The sequence below is a fragment of the Corvus kubaryi genome, unplaced genomic scaffold (assembly GCF_017639235.1).
Source record: "Corvus kubaryi isolate FWS band 111438036 unplaced genomic scaffold, C.kubaryi_AGA036_p1.0 37354, whole genome shotgun sequence".
Lineage (NCBI taxonomy): Eukaryota > Metazoa > Chordata > Aves > Passeriformes > Corvidae > Corvus > Corvus kubaryi.
This window is the reverse complement of record NW_024581116.1, coordinates 17,223,200-17,237,810: the sequence shown is the minus strand read 5'-3', so window position 1 is coordinate 17,237,810 and position 14,611 is coordinate 17,223,200. Positions and strand designations below refer to the sequence as shown.

Genomic DNA, 14,611 nt, shown 5'->3' with positions numbered 1-14,611 from the left:
ATACTGATGTATTTCTCATATGTAGGCTAAGTGCTGCTGGTATCATGAGAACATATTATGTTGTAAAATAAAGTTATGTGTCTCATTGTGCTAGAAGCTTCTCAAAATGTAAAAGAAAAGTAATGAGTAAGGAAGGGAAAAAGAAAATGTGAATTACTTTGAACTTCAAAAACGTAGTCAAACATGGCTGGAAATCTAATTTTAAAGTAAAATTTTCTCTAATGGGAAATTATTTATAGTCTGGCTTATAATTAGAAGATGCATATATATATATTTTCAACAATTATCTCTTCTTACTTGTAGATGAAAATTTTCATTATTTTGGGATTTTCAGCAGCTATAGCCTTCACAGCTGTTTTCTTTTCTTTCCTTGAAATAGGGAAAGACACCATCTTTGGTAAGTAACAGTAAAAATACATGTTAATTTCTTATGTTGACTGTTAAGCTGAAAATACACTGGCACTGCAGACAGTATAGCAATATCAGTATAGCTCAATCTCTTCTGTGTGCAAAATACACTATTCTGGCTTCTGTGAGAATTATTCCATGGATGCTTCCCTTTAAAATGCAGTTTCAGAAACTCAGTAAGTAAAACTTTGTATGTGTAGTGTATCTCTAGTGTATCTTGACTAGGAGTGGTTTTACTTTCTTAGTGACGTTCACATGTCAGATGACATGTTGACAAGCACGATTGCTGGGTTTCTTTCCCCATCTGCTGATCATTACCTTTGGTCATCCTGGGCTAGAGGCAGTTGCCATAGAATGTCCCACCTGGCACTCTCCTGCTGTCTCACAAGGATGCTTCTCTCCCATGGGTCTGTTGGCTGCTGGTACTCTGTGGATTTTAGAGCATTTCAGATTGCAGTATTCCCTATGTTCAAAAAATGTAAGCTTGTAATTTTTACCATCATTTGCATCTGCTCAATTTAAATCAGTTCAATCAAATAAACTAGAAGTGTAGCAGATACTAGACTGAGTTTTAAAAGAAATCTGCAGAAGCTGATTTTACATGAAATTAGGGCAGAGATAGTAAAGAAACAGGATTTCAAACTACAATCTCTTATATAGCTGTATACATCATTCATAAGGCATGATGATATGATTCCCTAGGAAAGTTTTCACCTGAAGTTACTGTAGAATCACAAATAAAATAAAATTATATACAAACATATTAAATTAAAACAAATTCCCAAGCTGTTACTTCTGACGAGAAATCTTTTTTGTACCATGACTGCAAAACAGGAGATCAAGTTTTCTTTCCAGAGTGAATTCTTTACTTTGAGCTTCCATACAAGTTGTTTGGAAAGATGTGGCCTAAAATGACCACATTATGTTGTATGTTAGTTAATAGAAAATGAATCCAAATATAATAGAATGGTTTAGGTTGGAAGAGGCCTTAATGATCATCTTGTTCCACACCCTCTGTCATGTGTAGGGATGCCATTCACAAGACCAGGTTGTTCAGGGCTTCTTCCAACCTGGCCTTCAACACTTCCAGAAACGAGGCATCCACAACTTCTCTGGACAACCTTGTTGCAGTGCCTCACCACCTTCACAGTAAAGGATTTCTTCATAATATCTAATCTAAACCTGCCCTCTCTCCATTTAAAACCATTGCCTCTCATCCTGTCCCATACCTGTCCATATAAGAAGTCCCTCTCCTTCTGTTTTTATATGCTTCCCCTAGGCACAGGAAAGCACCAATATATATAAATATACATGGACTATAGATAAATAGAATAGATAAAATATGATTCTTTTTATAGTAGGTGTTCTTTGTTCTGATGCGACAGTACAAGATAATGTTTATTACTCAAGAACCACATTTTTGAAGAGAGTATATTGGTACAAAAATCATACTTCTTAGAAGCAAAGGAAGACAGACAATGGAATTTAAGTATGGCAAGTAGATGTTCTCTTCAAGATCAGAGTCTGAATCAATATTACATGACAAGCCATACTTCAAGCATATTATATTTCTCAGAGCTAAGCCCCTTAAAAGTAATTTAAAAACATGCTATATTAAATTCTAAAAGATATACTTATTGTATGGCCTATGAAAATCCAACTTGTTTTTTAACATAGACTCAAAAAGGTTTTCAGAAGTACCAGAAATCTGAATGATAACATCAAATGAATGATCTGAATATTTTATTATGCACAGGTGAAAACGAGGAATAACTACTGCTATACTTAGATACTGAAAACTTTAGTAGAGAATAATTTAGCCCAGGAAAGATTACTCCTCATCACACATTTCTCTTCCTTGAGCTGAGTGCCCTATTCAAAAAATAGATGATAGAAATAGCACAGTATGGACTACAGATAGAATATGCTCCCCTAAAATTACACTGTGCATAAATGACAAATGATTGTACATAAATGACTGTTATTATTTGTTACGATTCATTTTCTAAGAAAAAAATGGGCCATCCCACAAAATTCAGATAGAAATAAAACAGTTGGACCTTAAAAATTCTTTTATTAGAAAACACGTACACAGAAGAGGAATAAACTAAACCACTATAGTAGTATACAAAGTAGCACCGCTGAAGTATTATTATGTTCACATATATTCTTCCATCAAACATAGGTGAAGAAATGAGAATAGGGCTTTCATGCACTGGCCGCATCCCAGGTCTTAGTTTTCTTCTTTCTTTCATATGGATTTGAATTCTTCATGTGGCTCAGACCAGCTCGTATTACCTGTGAGGGAGGCTCAGATTTGTCCTGTCAATCCAAGGACAGTTTGATGAAAAATACATATGAAGCCTAAGGAACACAGTTGCATCCAGAGAACATGTTTCAGCTGGACCTATTATGTTTGGTACTATACATGTCCATAACTGGATTTATACTTCAAGAAACAGCAAGGAAATCTAACTCTTTAAGTCTTATAAATTATGGAAGAATTTATTTACTGCCCTTACTTTACTTTTCAGAGAGGTCAGAAGCCACAACATTAATTTCAGGAATAAAATATGGAGATGGTTTTAAAGGGCAAAAAATTTCACCTTAATATTACATATTTATATATTTTCTAACTGTAAACATTTTAATAAATATATTCTATATTAACATATTTATCTTTGTTTCTTTTTATTTTTTTCCCTGTTGAGAACAAATTGAAGATAACTGCATTACTAAGGCTATCCAGAAGGGTTCCAGTCTGGTCGATTATGCTGCACATTATGAAATTAAAAGGTAAAAAAAAAAAAAAAGAAGAATCTATTCAGTAAAAAACCTTTCATAACAGAAAAGTTAGTCAGTCTTCCTGTTCTTGAGAACCCATATAATCACAGATTCACTGCTCCCATTACCTTTGAGGAATCTGGTCTAGAGGAAGGTGGCTCTGCCCATGGCAGGGGGGTTGGAACTAGGCGGTTTCTAAATTCCTTCCAACCCAAATCATTCTATGATTATGTCACTGATTATATGATCCAATATGACCTTGTGCATTATCACCATATAAGTTGCTCTCTTAAAATGTGAGACAAAAGAAGAAACCCAAAAAGAAATACTAATGTTTTTCTGAACTAAATAGCACAAAAAATTCCATTAACATATGGCTCAAAAATTACAATTTTATGGACACAGTTTTGAAAGTTAATTATGTTTTTTCCAGTGCAGAGTGAGATGGGAACAGCTCCTATGGCATCAGGAACCAAACCCTATTGCCTTAAAGTGGACTGTTAAAGTGAATTTAATATTTCCTCTTCTGTCTACAACAGATGAAAAGAAAGATAAGGGAAAGGAAATAAAACGTTTATCTTGGACTGTGGTTAGGTAACAAATTAGGGAAAGCTCCTTTGTGTTTGAGGTTTAGTATGAGAGTGAGTTCTTTCAACCGTTTTCTGACTAGGTTTCTGTGCTACACAAAATTAAATTTCTCCGAAATTTGGAACACATCAGCTAAGTTTTACAGGGCACCATCACCCCACTTTTGCTTAGACTTTCCTAAAGACTTATCCCTGTGATTTGAAAATAAGTCATGATTTGCAGAGCTCTGTGAGAGTTAACTGTTTATATAGACAGACCTTGTCAAGAACTGTTGCCTCTCTGTACGTAGAGACTGAGGTCACTTTCTGGTTATAGTGTTAGTATTTGGGTGATAACCCTAAGGCATTTAAAATTTAGAAGCATAAATCTCAAGCTTTCAGTGGCTCAGCTGCCTCATGTACTAGATGGAGATACTCATGTTCATCTGTCTCACAGGATATTGTAGCAATTTTTTGGTCAATATCTTAAAGATGATAAATGCTAAGAGATGCTAAAGGTAAATGTTTAACAATAATTGTTTCAATTAGGAATTGAAATTTTATTAGGAATAAATCTCAGACCAGTTACTCAACCCGGACAAACCACCAGACTGTTAAGCTTCCTTTGAAATACTGTGTATGTAGATATATAGACTTTAAAGAGAATTGGTGCTCAGAAATGCTATTGGTCTTTGGTATTAAATGTTACGTGAAAGCAAAGCCTGCTTGCAGTAGTAAGTTGGGACCTCACTTTTGCGACTGTCCTGCACAAGATCTTCCACTTAGTGCCACAGGCTCTGCTCACCCCAACAGTTTCTGTCTCATCCTAAAGGCTTCCCACAAACTGAACTCTTGTTTTGTGTGTCCAACAGAAGGGGAGTTTCTCTTTTAGAATTTTCCTTGCAGAACAAGGTCACAAAAGAGTCCTCATCTTTGCTTTCCCAATGTACTCTTCAATCAAAATATACCTTAAACTTTCAACCTTATCCAGCACAGACAGCTTTATTGTTATGAAAAAGTTCTAAAAATGTATACATTGCAAAACCTTCTGTATTTATCTCAATTATAGAAAGGTCAAAGGAAACGGAATAGCAACCCCTACTTTGCTGCTGGCTTTCTCAAAATTTCCTGAACAGGACAGTCAAGATATTTCCCAAGCAGCTGAACGAATGGAAATGTCAATTCAGGTGCTGAGAGAAAAAGTTTGCCAGAAGCACAAGCGCTCATTGCATCTAACTGGTAAATATAGTGTATTGACATTGGCAAACCACCCTATTGATTTGCTGAATGCCGTCTTTTAGATTAAAGTTGGGTTAAGTTCACTTTTATTTTACTTTTGCACTTTCTTTTGTTCTTGAAAGCACCTCGGATAGGTTTACATTTTTCTTTGCTGGAGTGTGGGTGGCGCTCCTGCAGTTGAGGAGAGCAACATTGCACTGTTGGCATCCTGTGAACTCATGACTGTGTGTTGCCCATAAATCAGCCTGCATATCCTCAGTGTTGCAAGCTTCTTGTTTACAGTGAAATATCTATCTTCCCCAGCAGCTTGGGTTTAGTGCTTGATCTTTTATCACACTATGGCACTGGCATTTTCAAACACACTTCCTCTCAACATATGCATATCCTTCTCTTAAAAAAACATGTTCTTATTTTCAAATCTAATTTTATAATGCGGTGCTGTTACACATTTATTTCCACTTTAACTGGGGTTTTTTTATGTTAGATGGGAAAAGAAAGAGGGATAGTCCAGAAAGTTCAGTGTTGTCTAAGTAAAGTAAAATACTTGCTGTTAATTAGAGATTAATTTCTCTGTCTGGTGTCTGGAAGGTTCAAAATAGCAGAAACATTGACTTTTTTCCCCCATAATTTAATTCTGTCACTTCCATGAAGTCTTCTGTCTTATTATTATAACATTTTTTTCCAAGATATAGAAACATTAGAGTGCTGTAGACAAACATAAAGCTCCACAGTTATTCTACTATTTTATTCCCTTGCAGAAATATCTAGCTTACTAAACTAATGGGATGTTTGTAGAACTAAAAAAAAATCTCTATCTATATGAGTATTTCTGTGCATATATTTATGTACCTACACATACACACACAGATACAATTATTTTTGTGCTGTGCGATTTCAAAAGAAATTGAATTTCTAAACTGCAGAAGAAGTGCACAAAGCTCTTGTTAATTTTCAGAGATGAAACAACATTAATGGAACATGAATAGACGCTCTACAGTCTATGTGCCACAACAAAATAATTTTACATTAATTAAAGAACTAAATTGACTTTAAAGAAAACATGGGAGTTACTACCTTGGCAGCCCAGATAACTGGGGAGCTGGGCTCTGAGTATAATTTACACCTGAACTAACACAGAAGTAAAGCTCTATCCACAAATTTGGCATGATTAACTAGTATATAATGACAAGATTATGTAGCCAGTCTAACAACCTATTCTCTCTCTGTTCTTGCTACTACCTTGTACAGATTCTAACTGCTCAACAGAACATTTTTTGAGCTGATTTGGCTCTTGAATCTTTGTTGTTCATTTTTCTGGCTTATTTTTTTGGACTGAACAATGAACTAAAGCAGTTTAATTCAGAGTTGAATGGGCAGAACAAATAGATATGTGATGTGCAGTGGGGAGACAAGGGCAATATATGTTATATGTTACCTCTACCCTCATCTTTAATCATGTGATGGTTGCAGTCACTTTGAATGTCAAGGGTTCTCTGAGTTCAGGAAGGATATTCATGGAATCATAGAATGATTTGGGTTGGAAGGAGCCTTAGAGACCCCGTAGTTCCAACCCCCCTGCCATGGGAAGGGTCGCCCTCCTTTAGACCAGGTTGCTCCTTTTTCATGCGTGCATCCACCTCCAACTGGCCATACATATTTCAATACCTGCAGAGGTGAGAACAGGTCTCCCTTACACAATAGTATGGCTTTGTCCCTTGACATCAGATGCTCACTGGGAGCCCCATCTTGGATTGTATTAGAAATATATTTATAACATGCTCTCTACTGGTAGAAAGGGACTTGATTGTACCTAGCTTCCAAATTCCAGCTAATAATTCTGATCATCTTCCAATGAACAATGAATTCTATAGTCATCTGCAGGGTCTTTAAATTTGCATCTTTCCAGTCCCACATTTTTCCTCCTTGGCATATACTTTTGTTCTTGAATGGCATTTTTTATGCCTTTGTTGTAAGCACAGGGACCAGCCAAGCAAAGGAATACAATGCACGGAAAGAAGGAAGCAGAGAGCAGGTCAGCCCCAGTTCTCAGCTATTGCTGGACCTCTTTCTTTTCATTCTCCATTCATCAGATAATAAAGCCAGCTCTTCCTCTAAGTCCCTGAGACAGCCTCTTGCAGCACTTCTCACTAAGTGCTCTTTCCTAGGAAGAGGGAGAATGCTGTAGATGCAGCTGACAATAATGCATTTTCTACTGGAGTAGCTGAATCTGATAGAGCAAATTGCTTGTCTGGGTTCTTCCTTTCAGATCATTTATCAGCTGATCTGCTCACTATGATTGCTAATATTTCTGGATGTCTGCCTTATATGTTGCCACCAAAATGTCCAAATAATTGCTTAGCTAATAAATATCGACTCATCACTGGTGCCTGCAATAACAGGTATGTATGATAAGAATTGTGTCTGGAAAAATCCTTCTTTCTCATTCTTTCAACTCAAGAAGCTGTGTTTACTTTTTCTGAGGAAATTGGTGGAGGGGGCCTGACATTAATCTGTTAACTTTGGAACCAACAGTAAATGAGGTGCCTGTGAAAGTTCCCAGAGGAAGAGCCCATCATTTAAACTTTGGTACACTAATTTTTGTAGACAGGCTTTCCCTCTGAAAGCTTCTAAGATTATGTGAGAAACTTTACATTTAGGGAGAGCTGATTCAGTAGATTCCTTCTTCTATATAAAAAGCAAACTTAATTCTAACCCAGCATTTATTTTTGATTGAATTGGATAAAATTATCTAAAGCAGGAAAACTATATTACTTCACAAGGAGAACTATTTTTGTATTTTCCCACATTCTTAGATTCCCTAGAATCTAAAAATTCTAGGTGCTCTATTTAATTTTAGATATCTGGTTGTATATGTTGAGTGGTTATTTTTTACTACTACCATCTACTTGTTGCCTAATCTATGTGACAATTGCTTCCTGCAAAACCCAACATAATAGATGTACCTGTCTTTTCAGAATCCTCCAATGCAATGAGAGTGTAAAACTGAGAATGAGAGCCCCTTTTAAGTACAAGGGTAAACAATATTTGTACTCAGCAGCCTCTGGATACATAGACCTAAGGTCACAAACTGAAAGGTGGACTGTAAGATTACAGTTGAAGTGCTACAGAGATGAAAATGGAAGGCCATTGTCATTGTACAGGTTAAGGTGCTTTGCAATGTGGTGAATAAAGGGCAGTAAAATTCTGCAGTTTTACTATTCAGCAAGTCTGGTTTTATGAGATGAATTTGTTTTGCTACGTCAAAGTTATTTGCAAGGAACGTGCCTGATAGACTCTTTGCTGAAAGGACACAACCTGATATGCATCAGTGTTATAAATCTAACTGTGTGGGTATCCATAATTTCCCCCAGGCATGTTCAGAGTTCCTTGGAATCTGAACTAGCAGCTAGTACAATATTTGCACTGACAACTCCATCAGGGCTTGAATACATTGTCCAAGATTCATGCAGCTGAACATAGACACATGGCTGAAGCTCTTAATTTACAGGCATGGTTGTGTAGTCTTTCTCCCTAGATACGGAAAGAAGCACTCTGCTTTCTCTTCAGTGACTGATAATACTAGGATGTGTATAGGCATTTCAGTCTGGGGTCTAAAGCTGGGTAGGGTAAATATGATTCATTGAGTCTGGTTTGTAGCCACTCTTCTACTTTGTATATTTTTATGCTTCACCACATCAGAATTTAAACCCACCACTCATATTTGGTGGTATTTTGGACTTTTTGCTCTAAATATCTGTAAAAGTTGCAAGGCAGCAAAAAACTCTCCAAAACCAAAGACTTTTGAACCAGTGAGTCAGATCTTAACTGATTCTAAAACTTTGTGAGCTCCTTGAAACACCTCTAGCTCTACTGAAATACATCAGCTTAAAATCCCATTATACAGTAATGTAAATAACATATTCTGTGATGTAAGCCAGCTTTAAAGTCTTCAGACATTAAATGAAGTACCAGTCTGTGCTTTTCCTTGCTTTACAGCTTCCACTTTCAGGTAGAAAATATATCGGGACCTATGTTGCACTTGTACTTTTCCTCACTCAGTTTGAATATGTAGCTGTCCTGTAGATCAGTAAACGCTGCATTTCATAAGTGAAATTTAAAAATAAAATTTATAGTGGAATTAATTGTGGGCCTTCAAGAAAAATCTATTTAAATCTATTTAGAAGTGAGCAAGGAAATGCTTTACAGATGTTTTACTAAATCAGTTTGCATGTTTGAGACAAATCTGATCAATTACAAAGGATTTATTCCACAGCATTGAGATTGTTTTGTTTTAGTGTGCACTTCCTAGAACAGAGGTGTAGCAGAATAGCATAAACATGACCTTCTATGGAGAATAGCAACATAACATTCCCAGCAGAGTTAATATCCACTTCTACTAGTAACAGATATTAACAGATTTTAGTTTTCTTTCTGCCTAAACAAGCAAAATAAAATTATATTATTTTAAAATTAAGAATAAGGAATAGAAGGAAAATCCAAAGAGCTGTTTTTTTCCCATTTTTTAATCCCAGCTAGCTAGTATTGATCTGTGTATTTTTTTAATGTCTAGTACAATGAGAGAAATTCAAGGGTGAAGGAATTACAGGTACTAAAGAAATGGACTCTCACGGTGCAATTAGCATCACCTAATCCTAGCCTTCGGAGGTAGTTATATGTCCACTGCAAGGCTGCATCTTTGTCTGTTCCTGCTAGTGAGAAATAGAATGGAATGACAGGATGGCACTCAGGTCTGTCTTTCTGGATTGATGGACAGGTTTTTAGATGACTGGCTTACTTTTTGTACACCTAACGTTGGGGGCATCTAGGAGGAACTTTATCTGCAGCATTTCTATTTCACTGCCCTGTCATTAACCGTTCTCTCAGGTAAGGACCTGATGCTCAGTCTGAAGGTCCAGTACCAGCAGACTTAGGAGTAAGAGTATGTCTCCCGGATGTAGTGGGAAGAACGAGCAGTCCTGACTCAATCCACTGACTTCCACAAGGAGGAATTGAGATGTTTCCTTTAGGATTGCTACTTCACCTCAGTGAAAGCTAAGTGTTCAATTAGTGGCAGGCTTATTCTCCAGAAGCGTCCCAAGTTTCCACAAGTTACACACGTGGTAGCTCAGCACAACGTCAAACATCACAAACTCCAATTATTAAGTTGCCATATGGCATTCATTCCTTGTATCTGAAACTAGGCAGTACATTAAAATAAGATTCAAAATAAGAAAGTCTGGATTGTGAGCTGCTGTTTACAACTCCAGGTTGCTTCTCAGGCAGCCAAAACAAAATCCAAATGGTACAATACCAGTATTTCACAAGTAAATTAAAACTCCCTCTTCCTATAAACAAAATATATAGTAATCAAATTTGACCACTCTATAAATCTGTATGGTAGCAAAATTTCATTCTTTCAGCTGCCTTTTTAACTCAAGCAAGATTCCAAGACATTAACATGTTTGATGCAATAATAAAAAGGCATGTTGGAAGGGTTTTACTTAAGTAGCATTCCAGTAATTCTGCTAAAATACAAAAGCAATCAGGAGAAAAACCACTGGTTAAGCAGCTACATTAACATTTCATTATTTTTAATTGAGTGAAATAGCACTACACTATGTGCAGTACTTTATGCAATTTTAATAAAGGCAAATCAACTGTAACTAATTTGAATGCTTTATTAATGCATACTTCAACCTTCAAGTGTGAATTATTGTGGATAATTAAGTATATTACTGTACCATATAGCTTGGCAAATTGAGCCTCTTCAGTGTGCTGGAGATCAATGAAGTATTAACATTGTAATTGTTTATCATCCTGATAGACTTACAAATGTATGTTTTAACACTATGTATTTCTATCAACATTCCAGAAATATTTCTGGTTCTTTGTGGCTTACTTTACAGTTTTACTCAACTGAGTACATTGCAAAAAATTATTTCTTCTTTTTAATGTTGATATATATTTATTATGAATATATTTATTAGGAAATATATTGAACGGGACATGTTAAAAAATGACCAAACAACAACAAACCCTAAAATTTCATCTTAGAAAAAATGCATTTAAAATATTCATGATAGAGAGAAAATTAATTGGGTCAAACCCAAGAATCCTTACTATACTAATAAATAGAAATTAGCAAGAATCATTTGCTGACCCTCAAATTAAGTATGACCTGATTCTTGTCACCCTCTTACTTTTACATGTTTGTCTATACTTTTTTACTCCCCTTCTCCCTTCCAAGTTGGCTGGCTGTGGGATGACAAACTGGTATGTAATGGTGCCAAGGTGTGCCCAGGCAGGCGACATTCAGAGAAATGCAAGTTGTTGTGAGAAAAAAATACAGTGCAATTAGTGCTGGCAACTTAGCAGGATAGTTCAGTGCCTGGGCTTGTACACATGCCCTCCCAAAGATGGACCCAAGAAATTGGTATAGCTTCAACCAGGGGGAGTCTTGCCCCTGCATTCAGCCATTGCTCCCACCTGCTCAGTCCTGGCTTCTTTGGTCTTGCTAAATGATTTCTTCTCTATGACTAGTGTCCATTTTTCTTTTAAGCTTTATTCACCTGTACTCCAGGTTTTCTTCATATTTTCCTAAGTCTTGATTTCCTAGCTGTTGCCCTAAACAAACATCTTTTTAAAGATGTTAGCAAATGCACTTGGGACTACATCTGACTTTATGGGGAATGAGGACACTATCAGGAAGTCACCTTCACAGCAAGTATTTCAAAAATGTCAAAAGGTAACCAACGTAGGTTATAAACATGAGTAAAACAGTAATAATTCATTAGTAGTTTAAGTTTTCAGTATTTTCCTTTTGAGTAAAATTAATATTGGCATACATGAAGAAAAGTATTTGATGCCCTCTCAAAGATTGCCACGTGAACATCTAATTACAATGGCATATTGCTCTGTAGCTGATGATTATTTCATATTATTTTATTATTATATTTTTTATGCTCAGGTTTTATATTCAGAATATAAATAAAATATAAATATTATATATATAGTAGATTCAGAATATATTCAGAGGTTCAGGATTTTTTCTGGTTTTGCTGCTGTTGCTTTTGGGGGATTTTTTGTTTTGTTTTTCTTTTCATAGGGAACATCCTAGATGGGGAGCATCCAACACAGCTTTGGCTAGATGGCTTCCAGCAGCCTATGAAGATGGCCTCAGGCAACCTCGAGGATGGGATCCCAGCATCCAATACAATGGATTCCATCTGCCCTCGGTTAGGAAGTAGATCACAAGATCACTTGAAACTCTTTCACTGGGCTATTACCATATCTGCTACCATAGATCTCCATTTGCATCAGTGAATGAAGTATCTTGTGTAAAATACTTCAGATGTATCTGTGGAGCTTAGTTAAGAAGCCAGTGGCTTTGCTAAAGCATAAGTGCAACCACGTGGTGAGAGTTCCCCTGCCCCTGGCTGGGGTAAGCCCACGGAGCAGTGCCGGGGGGCACTGACTGCCTTGAGGGGCAGCCCAGTACTCGGTAAAGTGCTGTGGGGGAGAGCAGGCGGGGCAGGAGCTGGCCAAATGCCTGGCCTGGAAGGCACCAGACAGCAGGCAGCCAGCAGACACAGGGTGATGATTGCTCAGGTAGAGAAAAGGTGCAAGGTCAACCCAATTTTGAGCTTCCCATGATGAAATTGTAAAGATGAGGGAGGTCTACAAGGATGCATGCTGCAATGGTCACAAGTTGCTCCAGAGAAAATTTTGTCTTGAAAAAAGAAATTAATTTGTTGTGAGCACAATTAAATAGTGGAATAGGTTTTTGTTGGAATATGGATTCCAGCCTAGAGAACTTCTGGCTTATCCCTAATGGGAAATACCCAAGATCTGTCTTGATGGGGCTCTCAATAACCTAACCCCTGCTTTCAATTTACAGTTGCACATTGTGGTCTCCAGAATTTCCTTTCAGCCTCGACTTTCTAGTGATTTTATGATTCTTTGCTTTAATAATGGTGCCTTTATTCAGGGAAGGAGGAGGGGGAAAAGAAGGTTGGATGTTAACTAAATAAATATAAAGCACATAGACGTGCTAGCACATGTGTAGGTGCGTGCAGGTATGCCATTCCTCATAGGGTAGCAAGCCTTAACTGAACAAGTATTGCTGTCAAATCATAACTTCATTTTTTAGCTAGTCCAACTAACTGAGCTTAGAAAATATTGCAATATTTATGGATTTTAGCACCTCATATTCTTAAAAAATAGCAGACCCGCCATAGAGGGAAGTTTGAAAAGAGAATATTTGCACAGAGGGCTGGGTGAAAAATTCCCCAGTGCAGTGTGCAATGATTTGGGCTGGATTTATAATTTGTGATTTGTCATCATTGCTTTGAAACCTGACTTTTAATGGACTCAAAGTCTTTTCATTTTAACCATTGTATGTTTAATAAGGATAAGCAAGAGAATTTAGTGTTAATGTCAGCTGCAACTCATGCTATTAATTAAATAACATTGTCTCTAAGCTGCACAATTTAGCGCTCAGAGATGGAAACCTGACATTTACACAGGCAAATTTCCAGTACATAGTACAAACTACCTTTTTCTAGATTCATTAGGGTACATGTTTGTAAAGTAAAACACTCTTAAAAAAGATTATATAACCATACCAAACCTGGTTATCAACATCTGACCATCAGCAAGGTTCTCTGCTTTGTTTCAGAGTAAGATAGGGTAAAAATAATGTAATAAAGTTTTTTCTCATTTACATAATTGTCCTTTTTTTTGTACCTTTAGCTATCTAACTATATCCTTTTAAAAGTAACGTGAAAATAATGTGAAGATGATAGATAAGTGTGAGGATTGCTATAAAGCAATACTAGATCACAGTGTAACTGTGATAGTTAACAGGGATAAGACAATTTTACTAACTTCAAGAAAAAGTTTGTGCTTTGTGGCCACCAAAGCTGTTAAAATACTCATCTAAAGTCTTGAATTCCTGATGACCTGTATGTAGCTTGCTCTCAACTATTTCAGTATAAATCCTGATGTTCCTAACAAGCCCCATGTTGCCTGTTGCCCTTACCAATTCCAATTAATGGAACCTGCCTTATACATTCATTATATAGCCCTTATATTTATTACAGGCTCTGTAGTGTTTTATCTATTTTATGTGCTGCCCTTTCAGTTGCTTGACTTCCAAGGTAGCTGTTATATGCCAGGGAATATTTTGCAGCATGAGGGAGGAATCTGTGAATAATGATACCCCTAACATTTCCACAAACTGAGTGCTGATTTTGCTCTGATGGTTTTGCTTGGTTATTAATATAGGCTGGACATGTAGCATCGATGTCTCCACGTGCTCATCCTCAGAGTATCTGTATCTCCATGCAGCTTGCACAGAAGCATGTCAGAAATATATTTTGGCTTTTCCCTGCCTGGGAAAAGGAAGCAGAACTTTCAGCTACCATGTGTTTGCAACCTAGCTCATGTCCTGGGCTGCATAATCTCCTTCATTTATGTATGAAGCAGCTCAGACCCTCTGTGTATCAACAGTGATTTGAGATTTCCCAGCAAATCTTTTTGTATAAGGAGGAAAAAACATAATAAATAGAAAGAAAACTTTTAGACAGTCTAAAAGAAACATGAGGTTTTCAAAA

At 36.7% G+C, this 14,611-nt stretch overlaps 1 protein-coding gene across 1 annotated transcript in view; it reads left to right on the top strand.

The window, feature by feature from the left end:
• Positions 1–303: 303 nt before the first annotated feature.
• Positions 304–14,611, top strand: part of TPO (thyroid peroxidase) — a 37,288-nt gene continuing 22,980 nt past the window's right edge. Inside the window, exons 1-5 of the mRNA XM_042032747.1 lie at positions 304–397; positions 3,120–3,204; positions 4,828–4,997; positions 7,264–7,396; positions 12,103–12,232. Of these exons, the coding sequence (XP_041888681.1) occupies positions 304–397; positions 3,120–3,204; positions 4,828–4,997; positions 7,264–7,396; positions 12,103–12,232 (612 nt within the window). The remainder of the gene's footprint in view (positions 398–3,119; positions 3,205–4,827; positions 4,998–7,263; positions 7,397–12,102; positions 12,233–14,611) is intronic.